We start from the raw sequence: 23,162 nt of genomic DNA, 5'->3' as shown, positions 1-23,162 counted from the left end.
GCTGAAATGCTTGCTCTATTTGCAGAAAGTTAACAGGGCTAGCGATTGGCTCGCGAATCAAGGAGTCAAAGCAACCACCAATGTCGTCCATCTTGGTGCACCACCAGACCCTCTTCGTTCTAGATTGATTGCATGAAGACCTTCTAGCTATATAGCACTTTCTCGTTTCGTTCCTTAATCGTCGGGCTTAGCCCTCTTTATGTCCAAAAAAAAAGCCCAACCCACTATATGGTCTATATCACATCATAATCCATCTGAAATCCAACATACCAAAATCTACCTTATAAATTGGCGCCATTTCACCCATTTTTCCACACAACACTACTCCGTAAATCACCTCCAAAAAATAAAATAAAAAATATCCCCAATTTCAATTTCTCTCTCAAAAACCTCGATTTTTGGGTTCGTAAATTCTGAAAACTCCGCAACAATGGCGGACGGTCATCTCTTCAACAACATCTCACTTAGCGGTCGTGGCGGAACTGTAAGTTTCTCGTTTATTTTCGACTTTCTCCTCTATTTTTTCATTTTTTCGGTATTTGTTTAACCCTAATTTCTTCGCCGCTGTAATGATTTTTTATGTTCGTCTATTGATTTATGATACTCAGCTAAATCGATGATGTAAGGTTGAGTGTGATTTTTTATTTAATTTATTTTTGAGCAATTGAATGTTGCAATTAGGGTTTATTGATTTGCTGAGATGATTTTAGAAGCATGTATGGAATTCGAGTATCTTTCTCTTTCGACAATTTTTTAATTTTTTTTGTTTAAATCGAGATGAGTTTTGCATTGTTCGATGTTTCTTGGTGACATTTGGAGATTGTTATGAGATTAAGTTAGGGTTTTGGTTATCAAAATTGGGATTTTCAGTGAAATGGTGTGAAACATAGCTGCATTTTGTGTATTAAGGCGTTCTTTTTGTTGGTAATCTCGAAACCCTAGTGACTGAACCTTTTTCTTAAGGATGCTGAGCTATTACTCAGAAGGGGAGAGTTTGAGAGCGTGTATAAAATTTGTCTGTCATTCGCTTTCAACAATTTGTTTATTGTTCTGAGATGATTTTAGAGTTGTTTAGTTGTTTATAGGGTGGAATTTAAAGATCATAGATGGATTATGGGATTAAATTAGGGTTTTGGTTTTCAAAATTTTGAGTATTATGGGCAATGGTGTGAAACTTAGCTGCACTCTGCATATGAAGGGGTTCTTTTTATTGCTAATCTCGAAACTCTACTGATGTTGAGCTACTTGTAAGAAGAGAAGAGTTTGATTGACTAAGGCGCGCTTCACTTTTGCATCTGTAGTCCCGTTTATTTTAACGACAGTGAATCTCATAAATATTTTATTTTATGAAGTATGTTTGAAACCCAATCACTAAGGCTTTTTATGTTCAGCTTATATGGTAATTTAGGAATATTACGGAAAAGATAGCTGCTGGTTCTGTTATCTTCTCTAACTTAGCTCAAAAGCCTTTTTAATTGATTCATCTGTAAAATATATCTCTATTCCTGGCCGTATTATGGTGGTGTATACAATATCAAGGGGTAGGCGTTTTTAAGATAAACCTGAATGTGTTAATCGTGTCGTCTGGTGGAGAAAATAAAACTGGATGGTCAGCTGGAAATGATAAGTTTTATTATGAAGCTTCAACCTATACTAAACAAAAAATATGCTCAAATTTTACTGAATTTATATGCAGAAGTTAAAAATGTCATCTGCCTGTACATCTTTTATTAACTTATGAGTTACTGGAACACGTGCAAACATATCTGGATTTGCTGCATTGCGCATTATTCTTCCCATAGGTTGTCTTTGGATGTTTGTTTTAATGTTAAAATTTCCTGTAATGTATGTAAACTTGCAGAATCAAGGGCAAATGAGAGTCAATTCAGGGGGGATTTTATGGAAAAAGCAGGGTGGTGGCAGAGCAGTGGAAGTAGATAAAAGTAATATTGCAGGGATTTCCTGGATGAAGGTTCCGAGGTCGAATCAACTTGGTGTTCGGAGTAAAGATGGATTGTACTACAAATTTATTGGTTTTCGTGATCAGGTTTGCGTTTTTTAAAGCATGAACATATATCTTTGTTGTTTGTGGCATTTATTACCTCCCCCTTTGCATGTGCCTTTTTGGCATGTTAGTGTCTGCAATTCCCGAATAATGATTCTCCGTTTTACGGTGTACCTGGCAAAAAAGTGTGATTGAAGTGCCGTCCTCATAATCCAAGTTTCCTAGTTTGTGGCAGTTAATTTTTTCTCTGCACATGATCTGATGCTATTTTAAGTAAGATGCATGCTTATTTTGTTATATCACACATATAGATGTGTTTTACTCAAGAAATCGCATAGCAAGTGTCACTATTTTTACTATTTGTTGACTTCAGATGGTTGAATTACTTGAACATGTTCAACTTGGTGGTGGGTCTGATGATAATGCTTAGTATAACAGTAATTGCTAAATAGGATGGAGTACTTCACAGTGTTCTGTTTACTTTTATTTCTATCCTCTCTTAAGTAAAGAGAGAGGGAGCAGGACAGCCGGAGGTTGTCGAATTGTATTCAGTAGCATTTCTTTTACATAGACACCTTACCGCTGCTTGACTAATTCAGCTGTGATGTATTTTTAATATTTGATCACCAAGTGTTTGCTGGAGTTATGAATTATGTATCTCTGAGCTGTTTCTTTCTTTTGTTTGGGTTTGGCGGAAGCTTAGGGCTATTACTTACCTGTTTAATGCTTATGACATAGCTTTGCTGCCAAATTTGTTTATTGACAGTCTTCATATCACCTTTGTTGTGTGCCGGGGATCTTAGTTAACTTGTGGATATTTTATTTGGTACTTTGGCTCATGCGTTGTGCTATATCTGGACTTCGTGAGCCTCCATTCTAATATGCGTCTCTTTTACAGGATGTGGCTAGTTTGACCAGTTTTTTCCGAAGCAACTGTGGAATCACCCCAGAAGAAAAACAACTTTCTGTCAATGGCCATAATTGGGGAGAAGTTGATTTCAATGGTTTGTGGACTTGATATACCTTTAACTCTCAAAAGTTGTTTTGTTTTACCCCGTCCCCAGCATAAGTTTGGGGACTAGAAGTGTTATACCTTTAAGACAGATGGTTTTAAAATGATTGACTTGATGGCTGATTTAACCGTCATTTTTTTTCTACGTGGACATTTCAAATTGTTAATGCTTATGCATTTAAGTTGTTACTTTGATGAATGAAGAAGCATGCTTAGAGCTAGAATCTGAATGCATTGGTAATCCTCTTGGCCATTTGTCCTATTACTGAGTTTGTTTAAAGAGTAACGTGTAAAGTATAGGTGATGCGATAAATATAGGCATCGGCATATTCTGGTAGGGTTGTGGTTTTGACCCGGGGCTCTTGTGATGATTACCTTTTCCTACCGGTACCTGTTTAAATCACAAGGTTCTTTGGATTGGATTATGGCTGGGGGGAATGAGATTGGTTTTCTTGCGAGATTAATAAAATAATTTCATATGGGTTTTTAGGTAATATGCTGACATTCCTAGTTGGATCGAAACAAGCTTTCGAGCTGTCATTGGCTGATGTCGCACAGACCCAAATGCAAGGGAAAAATGACGTTCTATTGGAGTTTCATGTAGATGATACAACTGGTGCCAATGAGGTATGTTTCTTTTTTCCTTACTGATGCAATCATTTTTATGGATAATGTTGTAACTTTTGCTGATAAAAGCCATGGAAAATTGCTAATTGAGTCAATGATTCCTGGTTTACTTCGATATTTTCATGGCCTGCAGAAAGATTCACTTATGGAGATAAGTTTTCACATACCAAACTCCAACACCCAGTTTGTTGGTGATGAAAATCGTCCTTCTGCACAAGTGAGTTTCTTTTTGAATTGTAATTAATGACCGCTTCAATTTTATACATATTCCGATTCTGATTTGTTGGGGTCTATGTTTCACAGGTTTTCCATGATAAGATCATGTCTATGGCCGATGTGGACGCAGAAGAGGCAGTTGTCACATTTGATGGCATCGCCATTCTCACTCCAAGGTATATGATGATTTTCTTCACTACATTAGTGTTAACTAATGATGATATGACCGTATGTTCATGTTTTTAAGAGGCTAGGGTTAACTGGATTGGTTTTAATTGCAGGGGTCGGTACAGCGTTGAACTTCATCTTTCGTTCTTACGTCTCCAAGGACAGGCCAATGACTTTAAGATTCAGTTTAGCAGTATTGTTCGACTTTTTTGTCTTCCTAAGGTTTGTTTCTTCCTCCATTATCTCTTAGCTGAGAAAATATAAACCTGTCATGGAATCTTTACTTGTTTTATCTGATCGTTATTTGTTAATATGTCTCATTTGTTGCAATGTCACTGTTACACTTTTGTTGGTGCAGTCAAATCAACCACACACATTTGTTGTTATCACTCTTGATCCTCCGATCCGTAAAGGGCAAACATTATACCCACATATTGTGATGCAGGTACAGTTTCATTTACTCGATGTTCTTCCTCTAACTTTTAACAAGCTTTGATTAATGATTTATTCTTAATTCTTATTTGCGTTTACTTTGCAGTTCGAGACTGACTATGTAGTTGAAAGCACCTTGTCTATAAGTGATGAACTCTTGAATACCAAGTTCAAGGATAAGTTAGAGCCATCTTACAAGGTATTGTCCTGTGTTATTTTGTGATAGATATAGTTTCCCAATCTTATTCTCTGTATGATGTTCCCTTTGCCTTTCTCCTACATTACTTATATTCTATTCTTTGGTTGTGGGTTATTTTTGACAGGGACTCATCCATGATGTATTCACAAATATATTACGTGCGTTATCTGGCGCCAAGGTCACTAGGCCAGGAAAATTCCGAAGCTGCCAAGATGGTTATGCGGTGAAGTCATCATTGAAAGCTGAGGATGGAATCCTTTACCCTCTCGAAAAGAGCTTTTTCTTTCTTCCTAAACCACCAACGCTTATTCTTCATGAGGAGGTACTTGTTTAATGCTGGGAAGTTCGCTTCATAGTATCTACTTACCATATCATGCTTGATTGCCAATTATGAGCTATTAAACTATTTTACGGTTTTCCTATTAACCATAACTCTTTTTCACATGTATCTAGATTGATTATGTGGAGTTTCAGAGGCATGTTGTGGCAGGATCCAACATGCATTACTTTGATCTCCTAGTGAGATTGAGGACTGAACAAGAGCATCTCTTCAGGAACATCCAGAGGAGTGAATATCACAATTTGAACGAATTTATCAGGTTTGTACAAATCTCTTTTACGCCGATTAAAAGTTGCAGCTGATTTTGCCTTTTCATCACATATATTTGGTTTATGCAGCCTAAAGAACTTGAAAGTGATGAATTTAAGTGATGGTCCGGGACAAGCTGAAGGTGGGGTCAGAGCTGCTCTTGAGAGTGGAGATGATGAGCCTGTTGATCCACATCTTAACAGAATTAAGAATTTAGCTGATGAAGAAAGTGATGAAGAGGTATTTAAACTTGTGCTTTTGACCCCATTTCATTTGGACCAGTCTAGTTACTCTTTAACTCTTCAAATTACCTCGTGGAGGCGTGTCTGAATTCTGATACTCTATACTTGGACATGGATATGGCACCTTGATAATTCATTTTAAGCCAAAAACATGAAATTTTCATACGAATAACCAAGTCTAATACTTGGGACAGTCACTTATGTTGGATACTTCTAACCGAGTATGAGTAACATAGGTTTTGTATTGTAGCTTTAGTGCTGTACCGTCATTATGAAGTAGTGTGGCCCACTTTTGGTTTCTATTATAGCTTTTTCATCTGAGAATGCTGATTTTTTTTTATGTCGCATTCATATAGGATGAAGATTTTACTATGGACAAGGATGACGAGGGTTCTCCTACTGATGACTCTGGAGAAGATGACGGTGACGATGGCAGCGATAGCGATGGGGAACAAGAGGTAGGGACTAGGGTGGTAGTTATTGGATTGTCTGTCTGAGAAAATGTATATCGGTGTTTGTGGTTTTGATTTCATCAGTTGTTTTGTATGGATACAGAGGCCTGCTAAAAGAGAGAAAAAGGAACCATCGGCATCGGCATCTAAGAGTTCAAGCAAGAAGCCATCCAAAGATGGAGATGATGATGGGTCAAAGAAGAGAAAACCTAAAAGAAAGAAGGATCCAAATGCCCCTAAGAAACCACTCACTGCTTTCTTAGCTTTCTCCCAAGCGGAGCGGGAGGTAATTGTGTCAGCATGTGTTTTTGTTATTATGTTTGTTGTCAGTATACCATAATTACTTGACGCCTTCACAAGGTTTTTAATGTTTCTTTTGGACGTCTGTGCAGAATATTAAGAAAGAGCATCCTGGCATTGCCTTCACTGATGTTGGAAAGGCTCTTGGGGAAAAATGGAGGAGCTTGTCAGGTACAAATTCTGATGCTGTTCTTGAGTGATGAATGGTTGTAGTAGTTCCGGGGTGTGACTGTCCACCCGACCACCCCACACTCTAACGGCCGACCCTGGATTCTTCTGCCCCAATTTTTGTGATGGATCTTGACATCTTGTGTCCCACTACTTTATCCTTTTGACACATAAGTACAATAATCTACCTCATTATTTGCGTAATCTTATGGGACAAAGAAATGGTTGGTGGGACAAAAAAATGGGACAGATGATCTGTACTCCTGACTGCCACCTTCCCCCCCAACCCCACTCACAAAGTGTATCCCGTGGGATAAGGCGAGTAGGGGAAGGGTAAAGTCCATTGTTTAACTTTCTTTGTCGGTAAAATGATGGTGCCGTAGGTAAAGACTTCCTCTATGAGAATTTGTCTTTTGTTTGTGGTTCGTTTTAAGAAAGGAAGTTATTGATATAATCCAAGTCTTATATGGTATTAATCTACTCTGAACAGCTGAAGAGAAAGCACCTTACGAAGCAAAAGCTCAAGTCGACAAAACTCGTTACAATAGTGAAAAAGACGACTATAAGCAATCTGCTGCTAATGTGGAGTCAGGAAATGACTCTGGTAGCAACTAGTGTACTCGTATCAACAACAGACGGACATTGCTTAGTTTGTATGATGCTTATACTAATGTTTTTTTGCTGTTTTGCATCCGTGTTTTATTATGTCAAAAACCCGGCAGTTTACTTACTAATCAATCAATGCCTCCATTGTCTTAGCTCCCTAATCCTGCAGCTATTCCTTAGTTTTGATGCGATGGCTCAGTCAATAGTATACGAGTTCTTTTGGTTTGTAGTAGTAGCAGCAGCTGTTCAATGTTGATTAATACAAATTGCCGCAAACAATTTTCATTGATCATCAGGATTCAGGAGACATCCTGTGTTTTCATGTTAAGGCTGACCTTAGGCGTGAAGCTGTAAACGGTTGAGGCACAAATGTTTTATTTGTATATTGAAAAATGATACTGTGTATCGAAGATCTATTTCTGTTCTAATCTGAATCTGCACGAATGGTCTGATACCGTCTCAAAATATGCAAGTGGCGTTCATGACATTTGCTGTGAATGTTAACGTTCATGGGCATGTATTACGAAAAGGACATTTGATGGTATGGTCAACTCATGAATGCTTCTTTTGTGTCCATGTATGGCCATATTTGACACATTCGCCATGCATCTTCTATTGCTCTTGGGAGAACAATGGTCTTCATGTCCTTTTGCTCCTTCACAATAAAGGCTTTTGTTAGGGTGCAAACCCTTGTCCCACATCGGTAGAATAAAAATGGAAAATCATCTTTATAAGTGTCCAGAAAATATAATAGTACGAGGCCTTTTGGGAAGGAGCCCAAGAATAAATCCGTGAGGGCTTGGCCCAAAGCGGATAATATCGTACTATTATAGGTTGTGGACACAGATGCAGCAGAGACCCAACACGGGATATTCACGCTTCCGCACAACATCTTTTTTTTGTGGACCGTCTTTTGGAGACGGCGAAAGTTTGTGCTTATCACTCTGATAATAGGTCTATGTCGCGTAAATATTTTCCAAACAATCGACTCCCAACATTTCCTGTTTCATGTTGACGTCAGTCAACTCCAAAGTTTCCCGTTTCATGTCAATTTTTTTGACCCCGGGATAGGAAATGCTAAGGCCATGTTCTTTGGACTTAATTTTAGTTCAGTTTAGTTCATATTTAGTTCAGTTTAGCTTTATTCAGTTCAACTTTTCTCTTTACAAATTAAATCTTACTTAAGTTCAATTCAGATGGTTTCGGTCCAAAAGAACAGGCGTACGACTTGAAGTTTCCATTAAACTTTGTACTACTTAACTAGTTTTGTGACCCGTGCAATGCACGAGTTTTATCAAGACGCTTCTTTAAAACTTTGTTCTGATACGGAAATTTAATGAAGGGAAAGGAAAATGGATACCAATTTTTTTTCCAACTATAATTAAAAGATTTTAAGATAAAATGTAAAATGGTTCACACATGTGAAATAATCCATGTTTGTGGTAAGATTTAGTAAGAGTTAAAATATGGAAGAATTTAGCTTGAGAAGTGGGTAGTTAATACAGAGTATAATTCTTCTTAAAACTTATTAATGCATATTTTTGTTCAAAGTAGGTTGTGAAATGTACTTTCATGCATATGTTTGTTCAAAGTGAGTTGTGAAATGTACTTTTTTTGTTAGTAAGTCGACGTGTACTTAATGTGATATTATAAACAAAGAAGAAACACATAGTTTTATTGACGTGGAATTTTTTTTGTTAATGACAAAATATGCAAACTTAAATTCATTTTGTTGGATTATCTTGTGAATTTGAGTTGTATTACAGTTATAATCTACATAACATTCTAAACATGATGATGTAACTTGTTGCCTCAAGTCATATGCATAATCATTTTTCATTGTATTTAACTACTTTGTAGGGTAACAATCGAATATTTAACATCACGTTTCAAACCAAACAATTGTTGTGACTAATCATACACTACAAATCTGTTGGAATCTTGAAATAGGACAAATTTGTTTTAGCAACGTAAATCAAACTACTTAATGAATGCAAAACATCTTCCATATTGGTTTGTTTAATTACATAATCTATACTACTACTTGCATGTCAACAAAAAAATACATGCACCTTATAAGTAGATTACAAATACTAATCACGTGATTTAGAGATTAGCAAGGAGGGAACCAGAGTTGGTTATTTGACTTCATAACTATGAAGTTGAACTTTTTTATTTTACACAGAACTTAAATATTAGTTTTTTTAAATTTGTAAGTTTATACTATGAAAACTATGAACAATCAGGAGAAATAAACATACAAACAAACTAAAAAGTTTAAACTTTAGTAGTAATGTAGCGCATTTGATATCCAAAATTTATATGAAATTGAACCATTGATTTTCAAAGCACAATAAAACGGAGGCGGATTAAATGTTTGTCTTCAATGCACATTTCGCATGACCCATGGAGAATTAAGGATGAGTGATATAAAATGTTTATATTTCCTTGATTCTCTTGGCTCTCTAATTTCTCTATGAGGAGGTATTTATACAAACTCAGTGAGCCACTGAAAAGTTACCACTAATACACTTAATTATGCAAATTCATTGTATCACAATTTCACTAATAAATTTAATTATGATAATTCATTGTGTTATAATTTATACATATCAACTCATAATCTCTTACTATTCCTAATAAAATTGCTTAACATGACACACATCAAATAATAAACTACTCATCTTGCCTTTTTATTATATTGTATAGATACTAATAGTTAAGTTATTTATCATACTAAATTTTGAAAAAACAACTATTTTGGAATAAATTTTAAAGGATAATTAAACAATAAAAGTGGAATAGAAAATGTCTCATTTAAATTCACCATGAACACAAAATTATAAATATAATTATTTTAGTTTTAATTACTAAATATATTGCTAAACAATGCAAATATTTTTTTTTACAAAACCTTATTCTTTACGTGAAATAATTTCATACTAAATACATGGTATTACTACCATTTTAAAATTATATTATTAGTGTTTAATTTACTTAAGTATTTACAGAATTTATTTGTAATTACTTAAATTAAATAAATATTTTCTTTTTCATATATTTTATATTTTCCAAAACCTTATCCACATGAAATAATATCATAAACTAAATACACGGTATTATTACTCTTTTAAAATTCTATTATTGATGTTTAATTTCACTTAAATATTTATAGAATTTGTTTGTAAATTATTTAAATTAAATAAATATTTTCTTTTCCATATATTTTATATTTTCCTAAGAAAATATTTTATATGATCTTTAATACTCATTTGTCGATTAATTAGTTCTGTAAAACATCTTCTATATACAACAACGTTATAGTAACAACAAGGGTGAATTAGTATCTTTCAAAAAAAAAAGTAGTGAATTAGTGACAATACATTTTTTTTTTTTTCAACTTCATTTATTCTTCTTCGTTCTTAATTTATTATGTATTCAGTTTTTTTACTTTTTTTCGAATACATATAATACTACTCCATATGAAATATCTTGAAATTATTAACTTATAGTTAACGCATAGTTTTTTTTAGTTAATTAAGTTTAAAGCTAATGGAATATGGATGGATTTTTAAAGGAACTAGTATGGGTGCCCGGCTTCGCCCGGGCTACCTCTATTTAGCATTAAAATATATTTTCAAATAACTAAAACTACTTTAAAGTTGCATAACTCATAAATTTATCATTAATATTTTTTTTTATAATACGGAGTATATCTTAAAATTACAATGAAATGAATTATGAGACAAATTAACTACTCCCGCTATTAATATTTTACTTAAATCGATTACTTAGCTAATTTTTCATATATGCTTCCTTTTGTTCTTAGAATTGTTAACTTTTATTACATTTGTTATTATTATTTTTACTTTCACTACTCCTGTCGTAATTATTGTTTGTACATTAATATTGATAATTTCATTACTCCCGTTGTTACTTCTGTTACTTTCACTACTCCCGCTCGCTGCTAATATTGTTACTTTTACTATTCAAATGAGTGATTACTATCATATTGCTATATCCAATGTTACTACAATTCTTTTCGCTACTAACATAATTACTTTTACTCTTTAAGTAGCCAATGAGTGATTTACATATATGCATTACATTAATTAAGTCGAAATAATTATGGAATATTATATTTTTTGGAAATCTAGCTTGATTTATTTACATTTTAATAGTTTCCAAAATATAATATACTTATATCATATTTGTTTATGTTAAAATAATTAATATCTTTATATTAATTAATATCATAAGTGAGACTTGTTTATTTTAAGGAAAATTACCATATTCCGGTGTTCTCTAAATTTATATTTCAACCAAAATTATATAATATTTACATTAAAGTCCCTTATTCGGGTCCATCACACAGTGCTATTGATTTAAAACTATATAGTATAATTAATTTATATAGATTTATTTAATTACATTTAAGTCCCTTGGTTTCTGAAATTAATATATAGTATTGATAAGTGAATTAAATTAATGTAATATAATAATAAATTGATAATACATGTCATATTAGTTTGCCGAGTCACATTGTTATTGTGTAAGTGACTTTTCTTTCATCTCATGTGGCATCGTCTACGTGCCATTTTTAGGATAGCCTTTTAATAATATTTTATAGATTATAGTCATAAAGACCAAATAATATACGGTTTTCTTGCAATCTCACATTTAACGTTATAAGATCAATAGATTTGTATAAGGTAACGTAAATTACGCGATTAAAAAGAACAAAATTAACTTTGATCCATTTTTGCCACAATTTAGAGAAAGGGTGGGTGAGTTTTTTTTTAAAAGAGTTCAACAGATAATAGTATAAGGTAAATTTGCAAAACATTCGAAGAAATTTGGAATTTTCCATTGTTCATGGAAGGCGAGTGCTCCTACATTCCTAGTAGCCTTTCACTGCGGCCACACGTATACATGGGTGAATTACATAACTTGTGTGAGATGACTTTTTTAAGAACAAAATTTACATGAATATTGGCCAATATTTCTTAAAATTTAGATCATTTTCCGTAACTAGTGTATAAACCGTCTCATATAATAATTATTAAAAGATTTAAAAAATTATATTAGTCCTCCCTCCCATGATTCCTTACCAATCCTACCAATCTACCATGATTCGCTACTAATCATGGAGTACAAACCACATAATTCCATTTTTGACGTTTAGATTTAGATTTAGAATTTAATCCAACAATCGAATATTTTTGTTAGCTCTTTTTATCCACATAATAATATTACGAAACTGATGCACTTTTTTTAACGCGTATCTTAGAAACACATTAATAACATAAATATTGTAAAATTTTAAGATATTCTCAATAATTATGATAAAAATGAGTTTACATTTTACTTTCTTGTAAGAATATTTTGTGAATCCTATCACAGTTAGGTTATTAATGCGTACCTTAGAATACATGTTAGAAACTGATATTATTACTTCTATGATTTTAGTCCGATGCGATTATTAAGACGAGCTTCCCATATTGTAGAGAAAAAGTTTTTTATACTAATTTTAAAAACCCCGACGCCATATATTTGAAGGCGTCAAGCTAACTCCTAAATAAAAATATTAAAAACTGATTTATTATTATATGGTCGATACCCGTATCCTAAAATAAAAATACTATTTCAATCGTAAAAGTAACTCGACAACTCTATAATATTTCAAATAAAATTACAAAAACAAAAGGGAAATTTCACGTTGTACCCCAATTTTTCGTGTTTTTATGTTCTATCGGTCTTTTTTTATATTCTACATTGTATTAACTTGTGTAAAAAAATTAAATTAATATTTTCCAAATTATACTATATACGGAGTATATAAAGGCCAACAAAAAATACTGGTAAAAGGCTAAATTGAGTATCCTTAGAATTGTGAGAGAGGTGGGTATTTGTTATCCACAAAAATCCTTAAGATCAGCAAATCTTCTGTTTTATCTTCCTTTTTTCCTTCATTCCTTCACCTGTTCAACTTGTTCTTCCTTCAAGGTATTCCCCTTTTTTTTCAGTTTGGTATAATTTCATAATTTTATAGCATAATTTAATTCAACAAGGTGGGCATGTTTCGATGTAGTGGCGGAACCAGGATTTATTGTTAATAACGTAAGCGCAAAAGTATTAGAAATTTTTTTCTGCAAAAATTTCTGAATTTTAAGAATGATTCATGAAATGCATGTTTTTGAGAGTGATTGATTATTTATTTGCAGTGGCGGATTTAGGGGGCTACGCTTGCCTCCGTTGGCAAGGAAAAATTCACAAGTTTTGGTTAAAATCTCCCAAAAAAAAAAATCCAAGTTTCCGTTATGTCATTACTTGTTCGCTCCCGTTGAGTTTTTTGCCCCTAACTATAAATCTTGGCTATGGTAGTGTTTATTTGGTTATGAATTATATTGGGGGGCTGTTTTAATTGCATGCATGTTGGGTAAGGGTCATAATCTCAGGTTTTTAATGATATCCTTGTGTTTTTGTTGAAAAAAGAGGTTGGTGGTTGGAATTTCTTTATCGTTTTGGTTCTTGTTAATTTGGTAGGATTTGATTTAATCTTTTTTTCAATTTCTAGCATTCATCTTGTCTTTTGATTGTTATTTGTTAGGTTTTGATTTCGTTTTTTTTTTTTTTTTTTTTTTTTTTTTTTTTTTTACAATTATGCCGTTTTCGTCAAATTGTAGCATTCATTTTGATTGTTATTTGTTAGGTTTAAATTTGATCTTTTGAGTAATTAGGTTATTTAATTTCTAAAGTTGTGCTCTTGTTTTCAATTTGTAGATTTCATCTTGTCTTTTGATTGTGACGGTCAAAAGCTTGTAACCTCTCACAGCCCTCCCACCCTCTCCTTGTGAGAGACTGAGAGGTCACAAGTTTGTGACGGAATAGTGCCGTCACAAAATGAGAATTTGTGTTCATTGTTATAGGGTTGGTCGTTTTGATTTAGTCTTTTATTATTATGTTATGTAATTTAAAGTTGTGATCTTTTTTGGATTTGCTGCATTGATCTCGTCGTTTGATTATTTCAGTCTATGAATTGCCTTGTTTGATTAATTTGGGAGATTTTGTTCATTCTAATTTATAACTAATTGTTTGAAGTTTATCATTCTAACCCGATTTCGGGTCTGTCTCAATTAAATTGTAGGGTTTGGCAAGTTTGAGCCATCGGGTGTCTTTTCCCCTGTTTTTCGTTGTGATTTGATTGGTAGATTTTGTGCGAATCATGGATTCAAGGAGTAATGAAGGTGATGGAAGTGTAATAGGCAATGAGAATGCTGAGCCACCTGAAAATCCCAATTCCAACGGGACGGATGTCGGGAATAGGAGCGAGACAAATAGTTACGTTCGCGCTGATAGGATTGATTTCAGAAATTGGGATGTCATTTATAGTCGAGGTTACTCTAGAGAGTTGGAGACTAATACAAACAAAGCAGAATGGGAAATTGATTTGGCGAAACTTGATCTAAAGAATGTTATTGCTCATGGCACATATGGTTCTGTTTACAAAGCTGTTTATGATGGACAGGATGTTGCAGGTAACCAAGCTTATATATAATTCATGCTTAATTATGATCTAATTTTTATCGTTTTTAATTTTCATTAATATTTACTCCGATACAATCTTATACGTCTGCTTAACTCAAAAGTTGTCGTTAATGAGTATACATTGATAATTCTAGGTCGGATATGTTTTATTTTTAAAGTCTGCTTTTCGGTCTTTGAAATTGTGATGTATGTTACAGTTTGGTAGAGGTTGGAATGGTAATAATTGTGACAAATGTAAGAGATGTTGCTTCTTAAATATACTAGAAGAGATTACAGACTCGAATGAATCTTTAAGCATTTATTTTGTGCGAAATCTTACAAATATGACTTTGAGAAGAAAACACATTTATATGCAAGATCCGATATTTTGTACGATACATTTTTATTAAGGGGATAACCGGTGACGTCAATTTTCTTTTGTTAGATATCGAAAAATTTGTTGGGATTAGTTTCTTCATAATTTGTCGTAAATTAATTAATATTTACTTCTATACTAATCTTTTTCCGTTGAAAATTTTAGTACGAAGTAAGAAGGTAACAACATTGTCAATTTATTCTTATGTGTGTTCTCATATCTTGTTGTATACTTTATACTAATCTTTTTCCGTTGAAAACTTTAGTACGAAGTAAGAAGGTAACAGCATTGTCAATTTATTCTTATGTGTGTTCTCATATCCTTGTTGTATACTTTAGTTAAAGTATTGGATTGGGGTGAGGATGGTATGGCGACAGCTCGTGAAACTACCGATCTTCGTAATGCGTTTCGAAAAAGAAGTTCTTTTTGGAATAAACTTGACCATCCAAATGTAACTAAGGTACAATGACGAAAAATGGATATGAAATCTTGTACAAATGTTTATATACCTGTGGTATTTAGTATTTTTGTTGATTGTTTGAACGTCCTTACGTTTTCGTGAGTTTAATGATACTTATTATTTAGCTTTCGATTTTTATGCCTAATGTTTCGATCGTTTAGTTTCATTGATATTGACTTGAATATATGTTTAATACTTTTTTTGTTATAGTTCATCGGAGCTTCTATGGGAACTTCAAACCTTACCATTCCGGTTAATAGCTCTTCTAACGGTGGTCGCGATGCTAAACCTTCTAGAGCATGTTGTGTCGTCGTTGAGTATGTTGCGGGCGGAACACTAAAACAGTATTTGTTTAGTAATAGGAGGAAGAAACTTGCAATAAAAGTCGTGATCCAACTCGCTTTGGATCTCTCTAGAGGGTAAGCCTTTTGTTAGAATTACAACTTTGTATCTTGTATTCTTGCCACGTGGTAAATGTTACATATTTATATTTTTAATGTTAGGTTAAGCTACCTCCACTCGAAGAAGATAGTACATCGCGATGTCAAAACAGAGAATATGTTACTAGACACTAAGAGGACATTGAAAATAGCTGATTTTGGTGTTGCTCGAGTTGAAGCACAAAATCCAAGGGACATGACCGGAGAAACCGGTACTCTTTTATATATGGCGCCGGAGGTATTGATCTTGACAACCTTAGTATGACTACTTATCTTATCTAGTTATCTTTATGATTTCGGTAAATTTATTTCTTGATAATGTAAATATAGGTTCTTGATGGTAAGCCTTATGATCGGAAATGTGATGTCTATAGCTTTGGGATATGCTTGTGGGAAACTTATTGTTGTGCTATGCCTTATGGCCATGCCAATTATAGTTTTGCGGAATTGTCTTATGCCGTGGTTCAAAAGGTGGGTTTTTACATCCTCCACAATAATTCTTTATATGGTTGTAGAATCACACATGGTATTAAACTAGGCCATGAATCCGTGATTTAGCATCGTAACTTCTTGTGGTGGCATAGTCCCATCTACGAGATTTAATATCATAGGATCAGATTTGATTTTAAATTCCTATTTGGTGTTGCAGAATTTTAGACCAGAAATACCAAGATGTTGCCCGGTCTCATTAGCGAACATTATGCGTAAATGTTGGGATGCAAACCCAACTAAACGCCCTAATATGGATGAGGTAGTGAAATTACTTGAAGCTGTTGATACAACAAAGGGTGGAGGGATGATCCCCGATGACCAAGTTGTTCAGAGTTGTTTTTGTTTCGGTCCAGCCCGTGGACCATGATTCTTTGCAAGACTTGCTCATTTGATTGCCTATGTACACATTTAGGAGGCTTTAGACTATGGATGATTTCATGAGCCAAATTGGTTCTCTTTTTTATTTAATCGATTGAAACATGCAGTAGATTTGGATTAAGGTGAAACTAAAGCTTGGGGTTCTTCGTCCATTTTTTTTTTCTTTAATTGTTCTTTTTAGCTCTGCAATCAATGATTGACGGTTTTAATTGATGGTCCATGTCAGCGAACCTAAATCCCTTCGCAATTACAGCTTTGACGAACCTAAATCCCTTTGCGATTACAGCTTTGATGGTTTTTTTTTTGCTTTGACGAACCTAAATCCCTTCGCGATTACAGCTTTTTTTTTTTTTTTTTTTTTTTTTTTTTTTGGTAATGTTCACTCAAAAACTTTGGACGGTCCATGTTGAGGCAATGTCATTTTTTTGCCAATGAAGAGATATGACTCATGAGCATATACCTTTTTTGAAGGGGCTTAAAGGAGCTATTGTGGGCTGGACAAGGTTGATTAGAATTGTTGCACACTCAAAAATTGGGCTTAGTTTTTGCACAAATTCTCATTGAAGACATGACATATCCGTCACAAGCTGAAGACGGATACCATTTTACCTCACAATATACCCACTTTCTCTCTCTCTGCAACACTATTCATGTGGTCCCCTTTCTCCACTAACCCATTTTGTTACCATTTTATCTCACAAAATATCCGTCACAAATGGTAACCCGTCACAAGGGAGACCAATTGTAGTTTTTGTTTGATCCAATTTCTTAAATGATTATCTCTGTATTGTTCTCTTCGCTTCCGCCATTTATTTACATTCGATTAACATATCCCTCATATATTAAAAAACAAATTAAATAAATGTTTGCGATGGAGAGAGTATAATCTTAAATTTTTAACAATGGCGAGATTTAGGATTAGAGAAAAAGTATGTACTCCCTCAATTTTGAAATGCTCTTCTCACTCACATTTTTGTGCCCAAGTTCAAAAAAGAGACTAGGAGCAATTGTTTTGAGTCTATAATCGATTTCCATTTTAGTTATATTCAATCGATTTTCGAGTTTAGTTCTATTTTGCCGAGTCTACATCGGAGTATATACAAATGAGAATTTTTGAATTATAAGAATGTGCTAAAATATTTTCAAGGCATCTTCTTATGACTTGTCAATTCCCATCTATGTCTATTTCTCAAAAGGTTACACTATATCTTAGTACTCAAGCCTATGACATTGAAATCTATAGACTTTGTTTGCTCATTGAAAATCCTAGGGAAAACTTAGTACATACTACTACATAGTACATAGTCAATAACACATGGGAAAGATTATGTGTCGAGACAACATAAGAAGTTAAAAGAGGACACTGAAATCTACCTTGCCTAGTAAGGGTGAAAAACTCAAGAAACCAAAAAATTCTTATTTAAGACGGTTGTAAGCGTGAAACGGATCTAAAACAACTCATATACTCAGTTAGTAATGAACATTAAGTAATGCAAGACATATGTTTTTAGCAGTTGGTCTTCCATAAGACGGTTACCAGTGGCGAGTCCAGAATTTTGATTTCGGTGTAGCAAAATATATATACTCAAGGTAAAATGTATAGATAATTAGTACGAAAGTAGTAAATTTTGTGGTAGCAAATTACAAAATTCTAACCGAATTTTTCACCTTTGGTGTAGCCGCTGCGACACCGAAGTCCTTAGTGGCCTCGCCCCTGACGGTTACCTTATCTTAAATTTAAAAGGGGTTCACATTTTAGTATATTACCCTTTTAGATAAATAGGACATACTTCTTCTATTGTCTAGGCATTCTACATTTTATCATATCTATCTATTTGTCCCATTTCGTGAATTTTGATATATTTCACACTATTTAAGACGGTTTTACAAGAGATTTAAGCCTTGTTCTTTTGGACTTTATATACAACTTATTTCAGTTCAATTCAGCTCTATTAAGTTCAGTTCACTTCAATTCAGCTTTATTCAATTCATTTTTTCTCTTAACAAAATAATTCTTACTTCAGTTCAATTCAGTTAAGTTTAGTTCCATGAAGTTAAGTTTAGTTAAGTCCAGCTCCATTAAATCCAGTTTAGTTCAGTTCAGACAATTTTAATCCAAAAGAACATGACTTTACTAGAACCAGCTGGTTTACGACCTTTTTTTTTTGGCTTATATAAACAATTATATATACATGGGTCTTACAAATTATAGTACGTAGTTGATGTGAGTACTATTATAGGGTTTAGGACAGTTTTTAGGTGGACTTTAAATTACAAGTATTATGTGCTCTGAGTTTGGTCTAAACACTTTGCAGGTGTGATAATGGTACTTTAAATTGCAGGGTATTTGTTCCTTTCCTTTTGTTTGGGTTATCATATTTCTGACACTATTGTTCAAGGCATTATATGGGTTCATGGGTCATCAATGTGCTCATCCATCTCTTTATCCACCCTACATTTTTCATATGCCTTGTTTTTTGTTACCATTTTTCTCATTATTTGCATCACCTCTAAATAAATGTATCTTAGATGTTTTCTCCCCATCATTTATTTCAATGTATTCTGTTTTTGTTTCCCTCGGATACCTTACGTTGCTCATACAACACAAAACTTTGGAAAATGTGATCTCTCAGTGTTTCACTAAATTATTAAACGACCACTCTTCCTTACCCTTTTGTATGTTTTTCGTCATATCATAAAATAATTGACTACATTTGCTTTTACAACTCCGAAACTATCTAGCGAAATGGAGAAATAACATGATTGTAAATCACAAAGCTTTATTTATGCTTAAAAAAAAAATATACTCGTACACCATAAGCCGACACTCGAAAGCAAAATCATAACAATGTAGTTTACTTGTATAGTCGTATGTATTATACCCACGAGCACTTAAATCAACTGATGAGAAATGACTGTTCTAGTTTAATCAGAAGTCTCAGATTTGAGTCCTAGTAATACAACAATGTTAAAATAACTCATAGGAAAAGTATGACCGCTCTACTTATCTTACCCGACTTAAATCCCGACTAAACCGAATAGTCGTTGTTTAGGATTATCTTGTGGGTGTTATGTTACACACTACACACTACACAGTACACAGTATACACTCTATACAGTATTTATATTTATTTTCAAGGGTTCAAGTTGTGGTAGAGGCAGCAATAATGTCGTACCATGTTGTGACAAATTCTGTACGTACCAAAATGCTATTGGTATAATTATTACAAATCGTATACGATACTAAATTTACATGTTGGAGAATAGTAGACATTAATGTCCCAGTTATGGCCTATAGGACTTATTTCGAGCTGCAATTTTTGCTTTGGAAATTGTTTTTTTTTTAATAAAGAAAAAAGTAAAAATGAAATTTACTAAATTTAATTTTTATATATGTATATGCATCCTCTTCAACTTTTTCTAGCAAAAGGACTGTGATATACAGAAATAAACATGGTAAAATGCCAAGTGGCAAATATCTTTAATTTGGTGTTTTGCCAAATTTGTAAGGAGTAAAAGATGGATTTGGCCTAAAATAGATGTTCATTAAAGCTGGAAAGGAGAAAAGTAAAAGGTAAATTTGAAGAATAAATACCGAAAATGTTTTAGTTCTTGTATTTTTAGATTTAAAATCATTTTATTTAAATTTACTTCAATTCTGATAAGTTTAATTCAGAAAAAGTTAAGCTCATGTAAGTTCAGTTTATAAAAGTTAAACTGAATTCATAACTATTTTCATATAAATTCAGCTCATATAGATAAGTTCAATTAAGTTCATATTAGTTCAGAAAAGTTAAGTTTCTATAAGTTTAGTTCAATAAAAATAAGTCCAAAAAAACAGGATCTTAATATAACAATTAAGTTGGATATGTAACAGACAATAGGTTTTGTATTCAAATTTCCTTTGTCCTCATTGTGGCTCACCAAAATCAAAAAAATAAGTATTTTAATTAATTACTCTCTCTGTCCCGGTTATTTGTTGTCTTTTTTCATTTTGGGGTGTCTCAGTCATTTGTTATCCTTTCTATTTTAAGAATGAACTAGATGAGTACTTTGATCATTCTCATTCAACTTGTTCCACTTGTCATTTAGTTATTGGCTATCTCCTCTTTCCTTGGTCTTTGTGCCAAAATCAAAGGACAACAATTGATCGGGACGGATGGAGTATTGAAATTTATTTTGATGAAAGAATTGTATGGATTTTGATAGGTAGAACATGTTTGAAAGAATTATTGAAAGGCAATACATTATTAATATTAACCCATTTGGAAGAACATAATTGTTGAAAGTCAATTGAGCATTCACTATTATGAATTCATTGAAAAAAATGTTGGAAGTCAATGTAGTATTTATTACTTCTAATTAAGTCCTAATATGAACTAAATTGAAACTGTTGAAAGTCAATGTGTGATCAAATTCATCATAAAATCAATGGAAAACAATTAAAAAGTCATTTTATAAAAATAAAGTCATTTTACAAAAAAAATAGATTAATCCTCTTATACATGAGAGAATTATAATAGATTGATCCTCTTATTTTCTTTTTATATAAAAATAGTCATTTTTTATGTAATACCACATAGAAGGAAAATAATAGAAAGTGTTCCGGGTGTAATTCCAGAGCAAGTATAGTTACCACCCGTGGCTTGTTGAATGATGTCTTGAGTTGGATTCTCCCTTGGTCTTAATCGTTCCTCTCGGCCTCTCCTGCAACAATGAACGAACTGAGGGCTTGGCTTTGTGCCAAGCGTACCCACTCCGACGCCCAAGTCAGTAAACTTAGAGGTATAAGTTGTATGCTAATGGACTGGGAATATATTGTAGAGAGATAAGGAAGATTATACCAGATGAATAGTGTATTTAGGTTAAGTTGTGTATTTCTGGATTGGATCCTTTCCTCAATGAAGGTTGAGGAGTATTTATAGACTCCACCTTTTGTCACGTAGTGGCCAAGTGGCCAAGTGGCTAGCAGGTGGAAAGACTGATCTACCCCTCGGCCGAGGGACCTATGGCAGGCCGGCGGGCCCTGTTGACTCACCGCCGAGGGGTCTTGGATATGAGTACGCGGATATGTGTCCCGGGCGGTTGTCACGCCACCAAGGTTGACAGGCCGATGGGCGGCATCGGCCAGGTTGTCTAAGTCGTTGACTTGCTGTGGACATCTTTGACCTTGCTCAGTATGTTTGACTTGGTCAGCGGTGCAGAATATGCCCCATCAATTTGCCCCCAGCGTAGTCTATGCCGTGGTATGGGCTTCGATGTACTTCTGAGCGTATATTCTGCGCAAGTAGTTTGTAGAAAATTTTCCTGCATCGACGCTTCTTCTGCGGCGGCTTCTTCGCTCTGCTAGTCTTTCTTAGGCCGTACCATATTCCCCCTCCACATGGATGTGTATTGGGCATCCGATGTGGAAAAGAAAGGGACGCTGGCCGAGACCGGGGTTGAGACTGCCGGTTATTTTTGATTGCCCCCGGCCGGCGGTGTCTAGCTTGGTTGATCATGTGGCCGGCGGAGAATAGGTGCATGGGAATTTGTTTGAGGAAGTTGAATAGGCGGAGAGATTTGAATAGGCGTGTTGAAGACGTTTGGTCACTGTTGCATTGATTGACATAACTGTTGCAACGATTGACATCCCGTGGTTGCATGTCCGACACGTGTCTGCACGCTGATTGGTTGACGCTTCATGGGGTCATTTGCTTTGATTGGTCCTGCTTCATGGGCTTTTCCCTATAAATAGGGCAATTGCTCCGAAAAATTGGCCACCAATTTCATTCTCCAAAATTTCCTTCTCTCTAAACTTCCAAGGGTTTCTTTGTCTTCTAATTTCCAGAGTTGTTACTCCGGCGAGCGTTTTCTTTAAGGTAAACAAACAAACTTTCCAATTTTTAATTTCGTAATTTCATTGTAAACATGTCTTCTGCCGACGCCGGGCCTAGTAAGCCGGGCCGTAGGTCCCCTTCTCCCGAAGTCGATCCTCAAATTCTGGAGGAATGGGAGGATGATTCTGATGTCGATGGTGATGCAGAAGATTTTGGTGACGATGCTGAGGAGGCTCGCCCTAATAACGTAAGGAAGTACGTTATGGATCACGGCCTCGCTTGTAAAGTCCGTCTTGACTGTACTTGGACCCATAAGTTAGCCCGCTGTTCCGGTGAGATATTTTTCGAGAAACATTTCTTCTTCGGTGAGGGCTACGAAATCGTTATCCCGGAGGAGGGTCAGGCTGTCTGTTGCCCTCCACCGGGCCACACCGGCGTATATATGCGGCATTTGGAGTTTGGGCTCCGGTTTCCGCTGAATGGGTATGTTGTGGCCATCCTTAAGGCCATGAACGTTGCCGTTGCCCAATTGCACCCGCTGGCCATGAGGACCATAATCGGGTTTGTCTGGCTTTGTCTCTTCAAGGGGGAGGCCCCAACGGTGAACTTATTTCGCCGACTTCACTACCTCCGGCCGTCATTCTCTCGGCCGCG

At 34.5% G+C, this 23,162-nt stretch overlaps 2 protein-coding genes across 3 annotated transcripts; both read left to right on the top strand.

Moving 5' to 3' along the window:
* Positions 1–256: 256 nt before the first annotated feature.
* LOC141653016 (FACT complex subunit SSRP1) lies at positions 257–7,168 on the top strand. Its single transcript, XM_074460661.1, has 16 exons — positions 257–484; positions 1,862–2,047; positions 2,904–3,009; positions 3,508–3,644; positions 3,778–3,861; positions 3,948–4,036; positions 4,142–4,250; positions 4,387–4,473; positions 4,567–4,659; positions 4,784–4,981; positions 5,113–5,258; positions 5,338–5,488; positions 5,847–5,948; positions 6,046–6,228; positions 6,335–6,413; positions 6,901–7,168. Exons 1-16 carry the CDS (start codon positions 431–433, stop codon positions 7,023–7,025), a joined length of 1,929 nt encoding a protein of 642 aa, XP_074316762.1. The 5' UTR covers positions 257–430; the 3' UTR covers positions 7,026–7,168.
* Positions 7,169–12,884: 5,716 nt separating this feature from the next.
* On the top strand, positions 12,885–16,841 carry LOC141653015 (serine/threonine-protein kinase 52-like). 2 transcript variants are annotated; one of them, XM_074460658.1, is made up of 7 exons: positions 12,885–13,022; positions 14,164–14,554; positions 15,258–15,379; positions 15,590–15,798; positions 15,883–16,057; positions 16,150–16,290; positions 16,469–16,841. In XM_074460658.1, exons 2-7 carry the CDS (start codon positions 14,242–14,244, stop codon positions 16,676–16,678), a joined length of 1,170 nt encoding a protein of 389 aa, XP_074316759.1. In that variant the 5' UTR covers positions 12,885–13,022; positions 14,164–14,241; the 3' UTR covers positions 16,679–16,841. The 2 variants fall into 2 exon arrangements, with proteins under 2 accessions (XP_074316759.1, XP_074316761.1); XM_074460660.1 differs by having other exon boundaries at positions 13,018–13,136.
* Positions 16,842–23,162: the final 6,321 nt, after the last annotated feature.

Source organism: Silene latifolia, chromosome 4 (genome assembly GCF_048544455.1).
Source record: "Silene latifolia isolate original U9 population chromosome 4, ASM4854445v1, whole genome shotgun sequence".
NCBI classification, from domain to species: Eukaryota; Viridiplantae; Streptophyta; class Magnoliopsida; order Caryophyllales; family Caryophyllaceae; genus Silene; species Silene latifolia.
This window is presented reverse-complemented; position numbering and strand designations above follow the sequence as displayed.